The 17,627-nt window shown below is 40.0% G+C and overlaps 1 protein-coding gene across 1 annotated transcript; it reads left to right on the top strand.

The window, feature by feature from the left end:
- The first annotated feature begins 800 nt into the window (after nt 1-800).
- On the top strand, nt 801-7,728 carry COX17 (cytochrome c oxidase copper chaperone COX17). The gene is made up of 3 exons (XM_010970858.3): nt 801-1,040; nt 2,915-3,003; nt 7,603-7,728. The coding sequence occupies exons 1-2, from the start codon at nt 934-936 to the stop codon at nt 2,997-2,999; spliced, it is 192 nt and encodes a 63-aa protein (XP_010969160.1). The 5' UTR covers nt 801-933; the 3' UTR covers nt 3,000-3,003; nt 7,603-7,728.
- Nucleotides 7,729-17,627: the final 9,899 nt, after the last annotated feature.

Here is a 17,627-nt window from a genome sequence, read left to right as displayed (position 1 = left end):
CTCTGAAATACAAAAGCAGACTTCCTAGATGATACTGAAAGTTTGATTACCCCTAATATCTATCCCTAGGCAGCTATTTAAACAATGTCCAGAAGTCCTGATTTTAAAAAAAAGTTTATTCTTCCTCCAAAAATTCTCTGCAGGAAAAAACCCAGTGGTTATATCCTTTCTATTGCGAATAACGTAGGCACCAATCTACTTAGCTACCTAGGTAGGTAGGTAGGTATTAACTGAATTTGAGAAATGACAAGGAAAGGCACTTTTCAGATTTACTAACCAGTATATTTGTCCAATGATTGGACATTCCCTACTGAAATCAATCAGTTGGAGGGAGCTATAAACACCAATTAGCTGAGGATTTAAAGCGTGTGGGATGAGGCATGAATAGTTGGGGAATACCCCCTCTCCCCCAAAACTTGTAGATTGGAGAGTTTAAAAGTCTTCGCTACTCTTTAAACTGGATCAGCGATGGAGGGGAGGGGGGACAATAAGAAGGCAGATAATGTGGAGCATAAAACATGGGAAACGAATGTGTTACTCAAGAAGAACTGACTTTCACCAGTGGTTTCTCTTCTTCAGCGTGGGCAAGTCATTTCACCTTCTTGGGCTTCGGTTTTTGACATTCGTAGTGGGCGTAGGGTGCGAGATCTCTGAGCTGCCTTACTTACTTTCATTCTTCGCTGATTTCCAAGCCCGCCGCACTTCCGTCTCACCTCTGCTTCTGCGCCGGAATCGCCCCCGGCTTAGTACCTAACGTAGCCTCTTCCGCGCACGCGCGCTTTTTCCCAGTCCCTTCTTTTCCTCTCTTCCGCCCCATTTGTCAGAGGGAGGCAGGACTTCCTGTTTTTTGGAGTCCCTGTTGGAAGTGACTGCAGGCGAATCGGCAATTACCGAGAGTTCAGGGTGTGCTAGTTGCTGCTTTCGGCGCCAAAAATGCCGGGTCTGGCGGCCGCCAGCCCTGCCCCTTCTGAGTCGCAGGAGAAGAAGCCGCTGAAGCCCTGCTGCGCCTGCCCGGAAACCAAGAAGGCTCGCGATGCGTGGTCAGTGCGCAGTTGGGGAGGGGGCGGCCGCAGGCTCCGCGCGCTGCCTCGGGCGCCTCTGCCCCGCGACCTCGCTTTGCCGTGCGGTGCCGTTGAGGGTTAGAGGGCCCGCTAGGCTTCGCAGTCGGCTGTCTCTTGAGTGAGTCCCTAGCTCAGTCCAGGAGAGAGGTCAGATTGGCTCGGGCTCGCGTCATCCACTCATTCCTTCCTGCAAAGGGTTTTTTTGAGCATCTGTTACGGGTCAAGTAATGCCTTAGGTAGGAATGGGTAAAGATGCTACTTGATTTAGAGATGCTTGAAGTTAATGGAGGCATATACCAATGATTGCTATACCACGTGGTATGGACTATGATACAAGATTTAGCAAGATCAAAGAGTAGAAGTTTTCTGTTAATCTCTCCCCAAATTTAAACATAGTAGGACACGGGGTACGTTTCTTAACAATACAGAAGACCCCCTCTACAACTCCCTCCTTTATGTAGATGAGTTAAAAATCAACCAGGCTATGACGTAGGTGACTTTATAGTGTTCAGAACAGTACATCTAGATTACCATCAACCCGCAAAAGGTTTTTTCTTACTATATATAGTCTCTTATGTGAAACAAATCTTAGAAGGAATCTTCAGATAATGTGAATGTACTTTCTCCAGCCCCTTTTTGTCCTCACATAAAAAGTAAAGAAATCGTAAGTGACATAGTGGGGGAATAAGAGTTGTGAGAGCTCAGTCCTTTTTATTAATATTCAATACTTTGCAATAACACTCTGAAGGGAGAACTGAGACTAAAATCTGATATTATGCTTCCACAGTGACAGTAAGTGCTTACTGAACCTTTATATAGTATCGTATCATGATTAAGAGCCTGGGATCCAGTGTCAAGGTTTGAAACCCGGTCCACCAACTTTGTGACCTTGAGCAAATTATTGAACATATCTGCCTCATGTCTATAAAATGGGCCTAATAACAGTAGTGCCTCCAGGATTACTGTAAAGCTTACTACTGTAAGCAACATCACGTGCCTAGCACAGTGTTTACAGCCTTCAATAAATGATCAGGGAGGGCCAGCTGTTTTCATAAGGAGCTTGCTATCCCAGGCAGACAGCCCTTGAGCTGTTGAAGGATGTGTAAGTTTTAGACGGAAGGAAAACCTACCCTTTAACTACTTCTGCATCAATTGCCTCTCACCACTGTGGCTTCTCCCCAAATATCTATATTCAGGAGTCGGTATTTTCTTGTAATTGAATCCGGCTTAACTTGATTCTTTGATAAAACTACATTTTCAGGCCCCAGAAATAAGTCTTTCCTTTGTAAATTTTATAAGTAAAAAGTTCTTTGATCATCATGAGTGGGGCTCATCAGGCTGCTCTTGGCTGCCAGGTGTTTTTTGCTATTTGTGTTGGGAGTCTTGGGATTAAAAGTAGAATTATTTAGGTGTATTTGAATGTAGGGCAGAGTCAGAAATTTAATTCCTCTATGATAGGCAAAAAATTAAGCTCTTCTTTCTGTTCTTCATTTAACGTTAATCTTTTATTCAGTCTATTTCATTATATAGCAGTATTATTCCTTGGATATTGTCTAGAGCTAATATTTGATATGCATAATTATTTCTTCTAATCAGACCCCTCCTTACCCCCCCCCCCCAACTAGTTTTCTGTGGAACATCTTCTTGGGCAAGGAAATATCAGAAGAGCCAATAAAAACAAAGCCATTTGGTATAATAGCATTTTTTAAAACTCAGCTACATTCCATCAGACCCATCATTCCTCATCACTCTCATGCATGCTTATTTGCTACTAATGTGCTTAATGCCTATCAGGTTTGTTTGTTAGATGACAAGTACCTTTTGTTAGATGACAAGTACCTTTTGTTTTATAGCATCATTGAGAAAGGAGAAGAGCACTGTGGACACCTAATTGAGGCCCACAAGGAGTGCATGAGAGCCCTGGGATTTAAGATATGAAATGGTGAGCATGGTACTTTCTGATTGGGAAGGTGGTAACATAAGCTAATTGCTTCAACTCTCTGTATTGCTTTACAGATTTAGAAGTCACTGGGCAGCATTCTGTCTGAAAGGTCATTCACTTGGCTAATCTAACATGCTTAAGTATCACTAAAAAAATAACTTCAGTTTCTAATGTAGGGAGGAAGGGATGCTAATAAATTGAGAGGTGTTCAGTGGATTTGGGAAGGGGAGAATTTAGCTTTCAAGAAACAGCTTGACAAAAGTTTTGAGTTATGTTAGAGACAGAAGGAATCATGGGTTAGGAAGTTCAAAATATTCAGTGGTCTGACTTAAAGGAACTAAAAGGGCAGTGGCCTCTTTTTTTGTTTATAATTCTGTGCTTCAGTAAGTCCTTTTAAATATGGAATAGGCAGCTCATGGAAGCATTGCTTTCTGCAAAACAAAATGGAATTGTTGCTATTTCTTTTGTATCACGCTTTATTCTAATAACTTCAGACCATTTTTTGAGGAACTTTGAATTCAGACTTTAATGCTAAAAGGGACCTTAAGTGATGTGTATACAACAGTACCACAAATAAACGATTTTCTTTTGTTTGGAACCTCTAACTTCGTGTAGCAACTTGACTCTCTCCCTCAGTTCATTCAGGTCTCTTCTCAAGTCTCCAAATTAGAGAGGCTTTCCCTCAACATTCCACCTGAAAGAGCACCCCTTCCCCGTCCCTCGGTCCCAGCACTGTCCAGTAGAGCTTTCCCTGCTAAAATGCCCCACACTGTGCTCTGCAGTAGGTGGCACTAGCCATGGTGGCTCCGGAGCCCTTGAAGTGTGGCTGGTAAAACTGAGGGACTGAGTTTATTGTTTTATTTAATTTTCATTTTTAATAGCCACATGTGGCTAGTGGTTACTCTACACCATTGCCTGCATGTTTTATATTTATTTTATCATCTGCATTGCTTTACTCCAACTAGAATGTAAGTTCTGAGATAGTAGGAATTTTCTATTTCACTCACTGTTATATCTCCAGGACCTGCGACAGTGCCTGGCACATAATAGGTGCTCAATAGGACGTTGTTAATTACATAAATAAGTAAATGAGGAAACTGAGTCCTAGAGGTGTGAAGTGACTCCCGAGGTGGGTAAGCCAGGTTAGAACGGGAACCCGTGACCCCAGACAGACTCCCTCCGCTTGGTACCCCCACTCCCGGAGCACCCGCACCGCCCCACCACCTTGAACTTAGTAATAGCTGAGAGAGAATGCCAGAGCTGCACACCAGTGTGAGAGTAGCAGAGAGCCTGGCTTCTTTCCCTCTCACCTCTTTCCTGCCTCTTTGGAATTTCACATGTGACCCGTCTTCCTCACTGAGTGGTGAAAAAGGAGGGATAAGGAACCTGTCCCCAGCTGATAAGAAGTATCACTGCGTAGTGGAAAACAGTCTAGGCTGCAAGGCCTGAGGCTTCATGTTGGTCCTCCTGCTGTCTAGTTTAGCACGCGTTTAACTTCAGCTACATTTAACATTCATCAAGACATTAATCCTGTCTGGATTTCACTTTTTCATTTATAAAAAGGAACTATAATTTGTGATTTTTATATGTGGTATGATAGATCTGTGTATACAAGATATACTTAAGTGTCTTTTAGATTAGATGGTTACTTAAAGAGATCCCAAGGTGAATCATTTTGTAAAACAAGTAAATATGGTTGTGGGGAGGTGGACTTAAAAAGTATAAGTATTCCTACTGATTATTTCAGAGACATAGAATCTGAACATTTGTGCATGATTTCCTTGTTCCTAATCTAACTTTCTTCCTAAGCAGTTGTATAAGCTGTTGCTTAGGGTAGAGCCTGCCTTGATAAAAAGGGGAACTTTTTTTAAATGCTGATTTTAGGAGCATCAAAACTTTCTCTCGGACGTTATGTGGACCACAAAGGTGGTACAATTATTGATACAAGTAGCATATATTCACCAGGACCAGAAGATAATCATGGTTTTCTTTATGTCGTTGGGACAGCGAGAGTGATTCCTAGGTACTTCATTTGTGTATAAGTGAAAATGCAGGAGCTTTGGACTTAAAAGACCTGATATTTAACTGACTGTGTGGTCTAAGGCAAGTCATTAATTTTCTGAACCTTTGTTTCCTCACATGTAAAGGAGAGATAATAATACATGACTAAATTACTTCATAGAGTCATTATGATGATTAAATGATGTATGTATGAATTGGCTTTGTAAACTGTCAGAGAGAAACCAGAACAGAATAGCCATATCTTGGGAGTTATAGATAGCAGACATTCTATTTAAGTGTGTTTAATATATGTCCTGATCATGTATTTTTGAATCTTGTTTACAAAAAGAAGAAACCACCCAGGACCTTTCTAAGAATTCAAAATGTCATATCTTTATTTTCAGCATACTAATACTTTTGGAAAAGGAACAAGTGTTTGGACCTGCACTGGTCCCAGGTGTCCTATTTCCCCAACCCCCATGGGGAAATGGAGGGACCGTGAGGTCAAAAAAAAACTCGATCAAGTTTAGAACAGATAAGTGGTGGAGTTAAAACTAGAATCTAGATTTTTTAACTCTACAGATTGCAAGTGCTTTACATTTCATTCCTTGCACTTAATGAGATTTTATTGCCAACATATTCATATTTAGGATTACACATAGTCTTGAACTTCAATCCTAAAACTTTATTATGGATGCTAATTGCAAACACCTGTTGTTGAAATGCATAGATGTACGTAACCAGGTCAGTGGCTATAGGGTAAAATCCAACACTACTATCTACACTGTTACAAGATAAATTTAACTAAATTGATACCTCTTAGACTATTAGACAACATTTTTCTGAGGGTAGCTTCAAAGGAAGAAGATTTTGCGATCTTAGATCTTCCCAGTAATGATCATGAAAATTCCTTAATTCAAAAACCTCTGTAGATTTCAATATTATTTTCTAAATAAGATAGATCTTAATTGTACCTTGAATCCAGTAAATTGGGCTTAATATGGAAGTAAGCTACATTCAGCCACAGGTCTACTTTATAATCACCTGAGGAATGTTTTCAGATTTCACAGGCCTGGGTCGCACTCTGAACCTGTTGATTCAGAAACCCCTAGATAATTTTCAAGTGCCCTTTCTTTAAGAACCACTGGCTTAAGCTGAAGAAGTAGCAGTGATAATGCTAAATATAAACTGTCTAAAGATTTAATAGGAGCAAAAGCAGAGACTGGAAAACTACTCCTAAGGAAAAATAGGTGTATGATGGTGGTGATTTTAGACACTTCTATCTTATGACTGCTTCTTTTACTGAAAAAGAAACTAGAGGAACCTAGAACCTGCTTAGAAATGCAAAGAGGAAAGGGCAGCTAGTATCTTCTCCCTTTAGGAGCCAGGAGGAACCTGGAGAACCCAGTTGAGGGCTAAAATAATTGAAAGAAATTAAAGTACTGGCACTGAGTGGTGATGTGATACCCAGGCTATTTATTAAGTTTAATTGAATTTAATAGTTGGTTAAAGTATGCTTAAAATATGCTGATTTCACACACATGCACACACACACAACTGATGATGTATGAAAATACGATCTTGAGAGTCAAGGAAAAGGGTCATTACTGCTATTTGAACATTTATTCGTTCAATAGATATCTATTGTTTAAGGCTCTAGAAAATGCCAAGACGAGAAGAGACAGGGTCTCTTCTGTCAAGGACTTTATACCCAGAGGCTTTCAGCAGGTAGCCCCTCCTGACTTTAGTCAGTAACAAAAGAGCAATACTATAGAGTGCTGTTTTCTTGAAATGTTGAGTGCCTTCAGTTTTGGTTATCTTTAAATGTATTCTTTGAGCCTTTTAGAGGAGAGAGAATTTATATGTTTATGTTTATATTGTTGATGAGGCTTATCTTTTCTAAACCAAATGCAGGAAATAGCTAGGGTGAGGGGAGAATTTACATTAGACTTGAAGAGATGGCTCCCCAAATTACTGTTACCTTTCTAGCATGTTGTTCCCGTCTTCTGGGACAGGGACTGGGGGTGGGGGTGGGTGCAAGCTGTCTGGAGAGAAGCCTGGTACTGACTGACTAGACCAGCAACCTTATCCTCTGCTACTCTTGTCTTTTTGATCTTTCCAAATGAATTTCAAAAGGGTTACCCTTACTTTGCCCTTGAGGTTGAGTGAGTAACTTTCCACAGGAAATGCCTCTTGTACAGAGCTGACCTTCTGCTCCACTTTGTGGATCTTTGCCAAACATACTTGAATCAGTAGGGAGTGTTTGCAAGTCTCTTCTCTTGAATATCTTTAAAAATAAACTGCCCTAGCCTTTTGGGGGAGATATTTTTGAGAAAATAAATAATTATGTAGTTTTTACTTCAACAAAGACTTCTAAAGATTAAACATTGTAATGGATTGAAGTTTCTGTGATGTTTTTAGTTAAAACTAGAATTTTAAAATGCAGATCTTTTGTTTCAAGACTGGTTTAGAATGATTGTGGCAGTTAGTTAATAGTACTTGGCTGAGGCATTCATTTCTAGTATCATAATTCACTGACTCCATAGGTCTGGCATTATGCTTGAAACCTGACTTTCTAAAATATGTGTTTTTCTCTAGGTGGTCTGCTCTGAGAATGAATGATTCCTGAAAAATGAAGATTCAGTAACTTTGGGAGTTCTTTGAACTTTGATAAATAAAAAAGTATTTATAATTCATTAAAAAAAAAATATCCCTGGTCAGAAATCTTCAGGTGTGTTTCTTTTTGTGTTCCTCACATCCTCATGTGGCGTTTATTTATTTATTTGTCTTAAAGGATATCCATGGGTTCTGCATCTGCAGGTTCAACCAACCTTGGATCAAAACTGTCTGTGGAGGGGATTCCAGAAAGTTCCAAAGAGTAAAACTTGAGTTTGCTGCTTTCTCCACTATTTGCAAATCATTTACATTGTATTTACAACTATTAACATAACACTTACATTTTATTAGGTATAAGGAATCTAGAGATGGTTTAAAGTATATAGGAGGATGTGCTTAGGTTATATAGAAATATCACACCATTTTATATAAGTGACTTGAGCAAGCGCAGATTTTGGTATTTACAGTGGATCCTGGAACCAATCGCCTAGAGTACCGAGAGACATCTGTAGTATAAACAAATCTTATAATACGAATTTCTTATGTTCTTGTGTCATTCTGAGAACTCGGGATATTTTTTTAAGGAGAAAGAAGATAACTGATCTCATCCAATGAAATCTTAGGTACGTGGAAGTAAGAAAATAACCCTTTATCAATTTAGAATGAATATGTAGTCAAATCATCTCATTCAAGGTTTTGTTTTTTATTTTTAACTTTCTTAAAGGCAAGAACTGGACAAGCCTTCCATTTTAATATTTTAAATCATTATTGTTGTTCTTTATAGTTCTGTCTTTTGGGAAAGTAATTTGTTTAGATTTTGAACCACATCAGGGTGCCTTGGCTTGGAAGATCTCAACCGTCTGGCATGATTAATGTGTAGATGGTTACACACCATAAGTTTAATGCCTAGGGGCCAAACAGTTCTCATTAATTAGAAGCTGGCCCAGGCCAGAGGCTGGATTTATACAAATAAGTCACTAATAGCTCAACGCTATGCTGTAGTGACACCTGGAGTAGAACATACAGTGCGGTTCACTTACTGTGCAACCCTGTGGTCCTATTAGCTGCGGATAGGCTAGGAGGCAATTGGTTGTTTTCTGTCTTTAAGTAAATTGAGTTTTAAATCTCATCAACAAAAGCGACTGAGGAACATAAACAAGAGAATTATGTAGGGTTCATGTGTTATTGTATGATTGGAACACTGCCTCTTTTAAAGGAGCTGAACTAAATTATTTCTTAGGATTCCTTCCTAGTTAACAGCACGGCTTTGAGGTGTGAGACAGCACCTGGCTGTGTGATCCCAAGCAGATCAGCCCCTCTGGGTCTGCTTTTCTCATCTAGAAGGAAACTGGGATAGTAGTAATGCCTAACTTACAACATGGTGAGTATTCATTAAAATGGTGTACATAAAGCATTTGGCACAGTTTCTAGCATTTAACATTAACATTCACTAATTCTTTGATTCTATATTCTTATTTTCACTTTAATATTTATTTGGATATGGTTTAGTTTAGTAAGCACTTTATAGTTTTCAGAGCATTTTTCTAGGGTGAAGAATAGAATCTCCCTAAGACAGATGATACGAACCACCCTCCCACCCAATACAAATCCCTGGCAGATGGTTATCTAGATTCTGCTTGAATATGTCCTGGGACTACAAAAAGGAAAGAAAAAATCCCTAACCTTATCACCCAATGTTAATTTTTGATGTATGTTTTTCCAGACTTCTCTTATGCATTTATACGCTTTTTAAAACAAAAAATAATTATCATTTTTCTATGCTTCATATTTTTAATGAGATCATAATTGCCTTTTCCTTTAATGTATTTTACCACCTGTGAGTATAATTCTATAGTCTGTGTTGTATTGGCTGTGTGTAAATGCATTCCATGGCTTATTATAATTTAACCAATTCCTTATCTGTACATTCAGTCACTAAACAAATGTTAGCCTCTTCAGCATGTGGTGTTGGGAAAGTTGGACAGCTATGTGTAAATCAGTGAAGTTAGACCACTCCCTCACACCATACACAAAAATAAACTCAAAATGGCTTAAAGACTTAAACGTAAGACAAGACACTGTAAGCCTCTTAGAAGAAAACATAGGCAAAACATTCTCTGACATAAATCTTGGCAATGTTCTCCTAGGGCAGTCTATCCAGGCAATAGAAATAAAAGCAAAAATAAACAAATGGGACCTAATTAAACTTACAAGCTTTTGCACAGCAAAAGAAACTAAACAAAACGAAAAGACAACCTACAGAATGGGAGAAGATATTTGCAAACAATGCAACTGACAAGGGCTTAATCTCCAGAATATACAAACAGCTCAAACAACTCAACAAAAAAATAGCCTAATCCATATATCCAGAAGGAACCTTACTCCAAAAAGACACCTGCACCCCAATGTTCATAGCAGCATTATTTACAATAGCCAAGACATGGAAACAGCCTAAGTGTCCATCAACAGATGACTGGATAAAGAAGATATGGTATATTTATACAATGCAATACTATTCAGCCATAAAAACCGACAACATAATGCCATTTGCAGCAACCTGGATGTTCCTGGAAAATGTCATTCTAAGTGAAGTAAGCCAGAAAGAGAAAAATACCATATGAGACCGCTTATATGTGGAATCCAAAAAAAAAAAAAAAAAAAGAAAAACAAAAAAAAACCACATAAATACATAAATACAATCTTGTGGTTGCCAAAGTTGGGGGGCTAGACTGGGAGTTCAGAATTTGTAGATACTGACAGGCATATGTAGACTAGATGAATAAGATTATACTGTATAGCACAGGGAAATACAAGATCTTGTGGTAGCTCACAGCAAAAAAAAAAAGAAGTAACAGTGGATGTATGTGTGTTCATGTATGGCTGGGAAATTGTGCTCTACACTGGAATTTGACATAGCATTGTGAAATGACTATAACTCAATAAAAAGTTTAAAAAAATAGCCCAATCAAAAATGGGTAGAAGACCTAAACAAGCATTTCTCCAATGGAGACAAACAAATGGTCAATAGGCACATGAAAAAATGCTTAATATCACTATTAGAGAAATGCAACTCAAAACTACAATGAAGTATCACCTCAACCTGTCAGAATGACCATCATTAAAAAGTCCACAAATGGTAAATGCTGGAGAGGGTGTGGAGAAAATCCTCCTACACTGTTGATAGGAATGTAGTTTGGTGAAGCAACTATGGAAAACAGTATGGAGAGTCCTTAAAGAACTAAAAAGAGACTTACCATATGATCCAGCAATCCCACTCCTGGGCACATATCCAGAGGTAACTAATTCAGAAAGATAATGCTCCCCAATGTTCACAATGGTACTACTTACAATAGCCAAGACCTTGGAAGCAACTCAAATGTCCATTAACAGATAACTGGATAAAGAGGTTGTGGTATGTATATACAATAGAATACTACTCAGCCATAAAAAAGAATAAAATAATACCATATGCAGCAACATGGGTGGACATGGAGATTGTCATACTAACTGAAGCCAGGAAGAGAAACAAATACCATATGATATCACTTCTATGTGGAATTGAGGGGGAAAAAACCCCATTAACTTATTTACAAAACAGAAACAGACTCAGACATAGAAAACAAAATTGTGGTTACCAGGGGGGAAAGGGGAGGGTGGAGGGATAAATTGGGGGTTTGGGATTTGTAGATACTAACTACTATATATAAAATATATAAATAGCATGGTCCTACTGTATAGCACAGAGAACTATAGTCAATACATTGTAAAAGCCTATAATGAAAAAATACGAAAAGGGGAAAAATATATATATATATATATATAAACTGAATCACTATGCTCTACACAAGAAATTAACACATTGTTAACCTATTAAATACTTCAATTAAAAAAATCTAAAAAAAATGTTTTATAGAATGTTTGCTGTATGTTAGATACCATTCTAGTAGTTGAGTGTCAGTCTTAAACAGGATACACACCAGATACCTAAATTATTTCTGATTTTTGAAGTATATATTTTGTTTTGTTGGTTGGTTTTATGGAAACATAAGGAAGAAAGAAAAACAATCACCTGAAATCCCACCAGTCTACCATAGGACCACTTTTTGGTGACCTTGTCATTTATCTCTTCCTGTATGTATGTACAGTTTTTTGGGGGCTACTTCATGATAACACAGCAGTGGAAGTTTCCATAGGAAAGTCTTTACAAGTGTCTTTACTAACTATTTAACTAAGGGTAGGCCAGAGTTTTCAAGGCTTTGGATGAGTACCGCCTGACTGATACCTAGAAAGGTGGTGTCCATTTGTACATTAATACCTGAGGGTGCCTATTTCCTGAAACTCTTAGGAAGGTTAATTTTTTCAATCTTTGCCAGTTTAATATGCTTCCCTGATTTGTAAAGGCATTAAAGCACCCTTCTTGACATCTGCCATAGTTAAATCTCACAAGACCCTCTGCCCATCCTTCCCTAGTGTGTAAGCCTTCCCAAAGATTGTGTGTGGCATTTTGGTACTAATAAAATAGATATCACCACAGTAACTGAAAAATGAAAAACTTAGCTTCCTAATAGGTGATCACATTCTGACATACCTCTTTGCTAAGCCCCTGCTATTCACAGGGGGCTCCCCAAACTCAATACAGATGCATTCACACTATTTTTTTCTAATTAGTTCCTTTTGTCTAACCTTGAAACATTTGACTTGAAGGTAAATGAGAACAAGACCATGTCCCTAGGCAAGGTCTACCTTAGGATAAGGACACCTTCCACAGGTCAGGTGTGATGCTGGCAGAGAAACTATAATCTCCACTTTACAGGTGAGTACAGGCACTCAGGTTAAGGAAAATGCTCTGGTCAAGTATCTGGTGACCTGGGGTGTGAGTCTTGGTCATTAGAGTTCAAGTCCAAAAGCCCACTGTTCCTTCCTGTACTAAGTGTCTAATATAAACATGTATTCGTAGTTATAAATCTGTTTATTCATTCAATACATAAGTGAAGGCTTATTAAGTGCAAAGATCTGCCATAAGTATTGAGTATTCATGTGTGAATCAGACACGCACCCTGTCCTTGAGATGAGAGGCTGTTTGACCCAACATTTACTGAGGACATATACTAAATGCCTACTATGTGCTAAGAAATGAACAAAGATAAGTAAGACATGGACCCTCTCAAAGATCTTATTTTCTGGTGGATATATGTGTATAAACTATGAAAATGTAAAGTTGAATATTCAGTGCTATGATGAAGATGCCAAGATGTTTTCCTGAAAAGAGTGCATATATGACTATACCCAGTGTTTCCCCCTTTAGCTATTAAATACTGCTAAATGGTAGTTCCATCTGGGTTGATTATGGTGCTTTTGACAGCTAAGTACTACAAACTCCTCATCAAGGGAAACACATAACTGGAAGTCCAGGGTCAGGGCAAGCTCTAGATGCAGTGAAAGCAGAGGCACAGTGATGCCAATCCAAGACTCAAGTTATTTTCATCTCAGAGCTCTCTTCCAGGACTGATGAAGCCAATCATGTGCTCTCTTGTTCAAGTCCAGCAGAAGAGAGAGAAACCATTCCTAAGGCATGAAGTTTCCTCCACTACTTTTTTTTTTTTTTTTGGTCTGATTGAGCCAAATTAGATTATGTGTATTTTTATGGAACAATAATTGCCAGCAGAGTGCCTTATTCTGATTGGCTTAAACAGGATTCCTCCTTGGATCCATGTGTAGGTTAGATATCAGAACAAAACTGGAATTCCGTTACAAGGAGGAAGAGGTAAATGGTAAATGGATATTGAGTAGACGGCCAACTTAGCACTAAATCATCTTGTTCACTTAAGAACAAAGATATCCTGAATGGTCAAGCTGAGTTTAGAGGAGCAGTCCTCTCAGTTTATTCAAACTTTTGCGAGAAAATCACTGGTAAAACAACAAGTTGTCTAGTGTTCAGTTTTCATAGACTAACACAATCAGCAGATGTTCAGAGAACTGTTTGCAGGAGAGTAGTCCTTAAGGAGACCTGAATCTGAATGCATTCAGCTGCAAGTATCAGAATACCCAATTACAGTGGCTTAAGCAATAAATGTAATTTATCTCCTGTCGTAAAGCCTGGAGGTTGGACGTCCCAGGTTTGAAACAATGGCTCAGTGATACTTTCGAGTACCAGGACTTGTTCTATTTTTCTCTTTACCCTTCTCATCCTTAGGCCTGTTCTACCTCACAGCTGTGGTAACTTCAAGCACTACATCGTCACATAACTATATTTAAGCCAAGATGAAACGTAGCAGGCCTCCTTACCATCTCTGTCAGGGAGAATACTTTTCCCCAGGTGCTCCCCAACACACATCCTCATATGTCTCATTGGTCACATGCCCATTCTTAAACCCACCGCCATTGAGGAGAATAAGATATCATGCTTGGCCTTGACCAATCTTATTTCAGGCCCTGGCAACTGGGAGAGAAGCCCACCCTCCTTTACATAGTGCCCAAGCAAAATCAGAGTTCCATAAACCGGGGGAAGGGGAGAAATGGCTATAGGATAAGGAATCAGTAGTGTCTGCCTAAGATCAGCTTGGAGGTACGTTTCCAAAGCCTAGAATCATGTCTCTGTTCTATTTTAATAACTATATTAGGAAAGTGTTTCTCAAACTACATGTGGTGAATAATCACTTTAATTTTTTCCAATGTACAGACTAATACTAGGAAAATGAAATTTAAAAAAAATATACTCTAGAAAAACCTACCATACACTGTCCAAGCCCATAGTTTCATTAAATTCAAAGGCCATAAGTTTCTCTGCCAAATCGTATAAAAATATCTATGTTCTCTCAATTTCTGTCCGTATCTCATCATGGACCAGTAACAGCTCTCAGAGCAGCTGTGGTCCAGGGCAGTTTAGCTGGCTGACTTCACAATCTGACCCCGGCCGGCCTCTCCTGCCTCATGCCCTGCTGCTCCCTTTGCTTCACCTACAACTTGTTCTCTGTTACCAGCGTATGCCATGTATTTTTGTTTTACTTCTGGACTTGACTTCACATTTTGTTCTCCCTTCTTGGAATGCCCTCCCCTAGCTGGGGAACACCTACTCATCTTTTTAGACCAGCTTAAATGTCACCTTCCCTGTGACATTTTCCTGAATTCTTTGCTCCCCGATCAGTGCTTCCTTTAAACCCCATCATATCTCATGGCTCTGGTAGCTTCAAGCAGTACACCATCACACAACTGTATTCAAGCCAGGATGAAAGGGAGCAGGCCTCCTTGCCATTTCTACCAGGGAGTATACTTTTTCCAGAAGCTCACACACACACATCATCTTATGTCTTATTGGTCACCTGCCCAATAAGTATAGTTGTTTTTTTGGGTTGCAGTTCATTCTGGGTCAGCCTCCCTCACAAGACTGAAAGTTCCTTGAAGGTGATAGATAATTCTTGCTCATCTTCATATCCCCTGTTCCTGGCACACATTCTTTGCCCTATATAGATGCTTATTGAATTGAATCAACTCAACAAATGATGGGACTTCTGTGTATTTCCTTTTATTCTGCACAAATACTTTCTACTGGGCTTCTGCCTGCATATTTGTGGCTTTTCTTACAAGAACATACCATTTTGACACACACGTTTTTCTTTCCTCTTCTATCCAACCTGGTTTTAAAAACAAACAAGACACAACTTTCCATTGCTGTATTCCCATCCAAGGTCCTATCCCACAGGCATCAATGTCACTGTCACTGCAAGTAGCATGACGGGTTTGTGCACCTATAATGCTACCCAACAGCATACGCAAATCCTTTGTAGCAGTGAATGTGCCTGCATGTGGACACGTATAAACTCCCCAAAGTGCCTAGCAAGGTGGTACAGCACGGAGAACACATAGTCTAGAGTCACCATCACCTAGGCTTTAGCCCCTATCCACATATTAGCTCTGTCACCTTGGGGAAGTTCCTTCACCTCTCTGAGCTTGTTTCTTCTTTAAAAAAAAAAAGGTATCATGGGAAGATACGCAGAAACAATAACTGCTTGATAAATGTTAGTACTTGCTGCTCCGATGAGCACATATGTGGACTGACAAAGAAGGCAGGCTGAGAACAATACTCAGTGGGCCTGCCTGTCTCTTTAAGGGGTCAGGGCCAGCCCACTGGTCAGGCTTGCTGAGAAAGATGACCTGCTTTGAAATTCTATCTTGGGCAGAGCCTTGGTTGCTTCTTGGTTCCTGTGCTTCTGATTTCCTTGCTCACAGCTGGCAGGGACAGCCACTCTGACAGCTCAGGGGGTGCATGACTAAGGTGGAGGGATGAGCAGCTGCTGCCTGCTAAAGTGGGTGGGGAGGCAGGCAGGTGATGTAAAAGCAGCACGTGGAAATCCCCGAAATCCACTGCTGAAATGTCGTCACTCATTCAAATTGCTGTTGTGGAGAAGGGGGGGTCCTCCAGGCCCTCTCTAACTCTTTTCCTTTACTGTTGATTTTTCCTCTTCAATTTTAGAAAGAAGAGAATAAGATGCACATTTGTTGGTCAGGTGATTGTAAGTAAATAAGAAAAAAATACTAGCTTCTTTCAACATGCCATATGTTTTCACACCTCCGTGCATGTGCTTCTGCCATTCTCACCACTGGAAAGGCTCTTCTCCCTCTTCCTACTTGGCTAATTCAGCCCTTACACCTCAGATCTCACGTTACATCTTGCATCTTCCTTCCTCGATGCCCCCTTCCTTCTAGGCTGCCACCTCTCCTTAAACCTAACTCAAGTACCGTGCTTCCCACACCTTTCCCCTGATAGAGTGAAAGCTCTTGGGAATCTTTGATTCTCTAAGCGCTTGGCTCATAGTAGGCACTCAGTATGTACTGCTCCTGCTCCTCAGAATATTTGACAAGTCCTAATTTCTCACTAATGCTATTTAGCTTACCAGCAGTACAATGAAGGTCCCTATGGATTGAGCACTTGAACAGTTCTGGATGGTTACTGTGTGCCCCGCCTCCCACCAGCTCGTACCTTGGGGGCTGTAGAAGTAATGATAACTTGTACCTCCCAGCCAGCAGGAAGGAAAAAAAATTAAGGAGTCATTTGGAAGCCAGAGGGACATTTCTTAATTTAGTGTCTGCATATTCCAGATTTATTTCTTTGTGACCCGAGGTAGACCCCAGTTTCATCCAGAAGTTCCGGGACGTCATCAGACTTCCTGGGGGAAGAGTGGGGTTGGGAGTCATGGATCCAGCCCTGTATTTCTACTTACTCTGCAAACTACTTGGGACACAGCAGTAAATCTGATAGACTTGGAAACAAATCCTGCCTCTGCCACTTACCGTAAACCTGTGGGAACTTGCTACCTCTCTAAACCTCAGTTTCTTTCGGACCTATCAGGATGATAATATTTATTTGGAAGGGCTGTGTGATGACTAAGTCATATGTGTGTAAAGTCCTAATCTAGGCCTAGTACTTCATAGTGTTTAATAGGTGATGGTTATTATAATTTGCAAATACTAGGGTGGGTAGGATGATGGTCTGAGTAAGGTATTAACTATTACTAGATCCAGATACATGTAGAAGAAAGTCAGAATTCAAAAAGCTGCTTTTCATAGCTATTTTTGTTAAATGGAGGTCAAGTAAATGCCTACTGATATTTCCAAAGTGACTTCATAAAGGCCTTCAAGGGGTTTTCCAACTCTCATTGTTAGGATTTTTTCTGCTAACAGTCCCATACTTTCCTACCTTGATGTGTCCTCCTACCTCAGGAGAGCCCCCGGCCATCCCCTCCAGGGGGTCTGGACAGTGTCCTGCTCAAGGTGTGGCGGTAAATTCTGTGCTCACTTTTCCTTCGTCCACCCCCTCGGCCCCCCGCCCCGCCTGTCTTTCTGCGCCAGGTCTTATCTTGTCCTCTGGGGAGGTATGTTAAGTGCTCTGCCAGCCTGCCTGTGTGCCTGGCCTGTTTTTCCTCACTGCCAGTACCTCTTGGATTCCAATTCCAAACATGGTATCCGTCTGGGGTCACCCTTTCTTCCGGTGCCAAGAGAGACGCATTCCA

Source organism: Camelus bactrianus, chromosome 1 (genome assembly GCF_048773025.1).
Source record: "Camelus bactrianus isolate YW-2024 breed Bactrian camel chromosome 1, ASM4877302v1, whole genome shotgun sequence".
NCBI classification, from domain to species: Eukaryota; Metazoa; Chordata; class Mammalia; order Artiodactyla; family Camelidae; genus Camelus; species Camelus bactrianus.
Note: the sequence above shows the minus strand (reverse complement) of the source record. Positions and strands in the feature narration are given on the sequence as shown.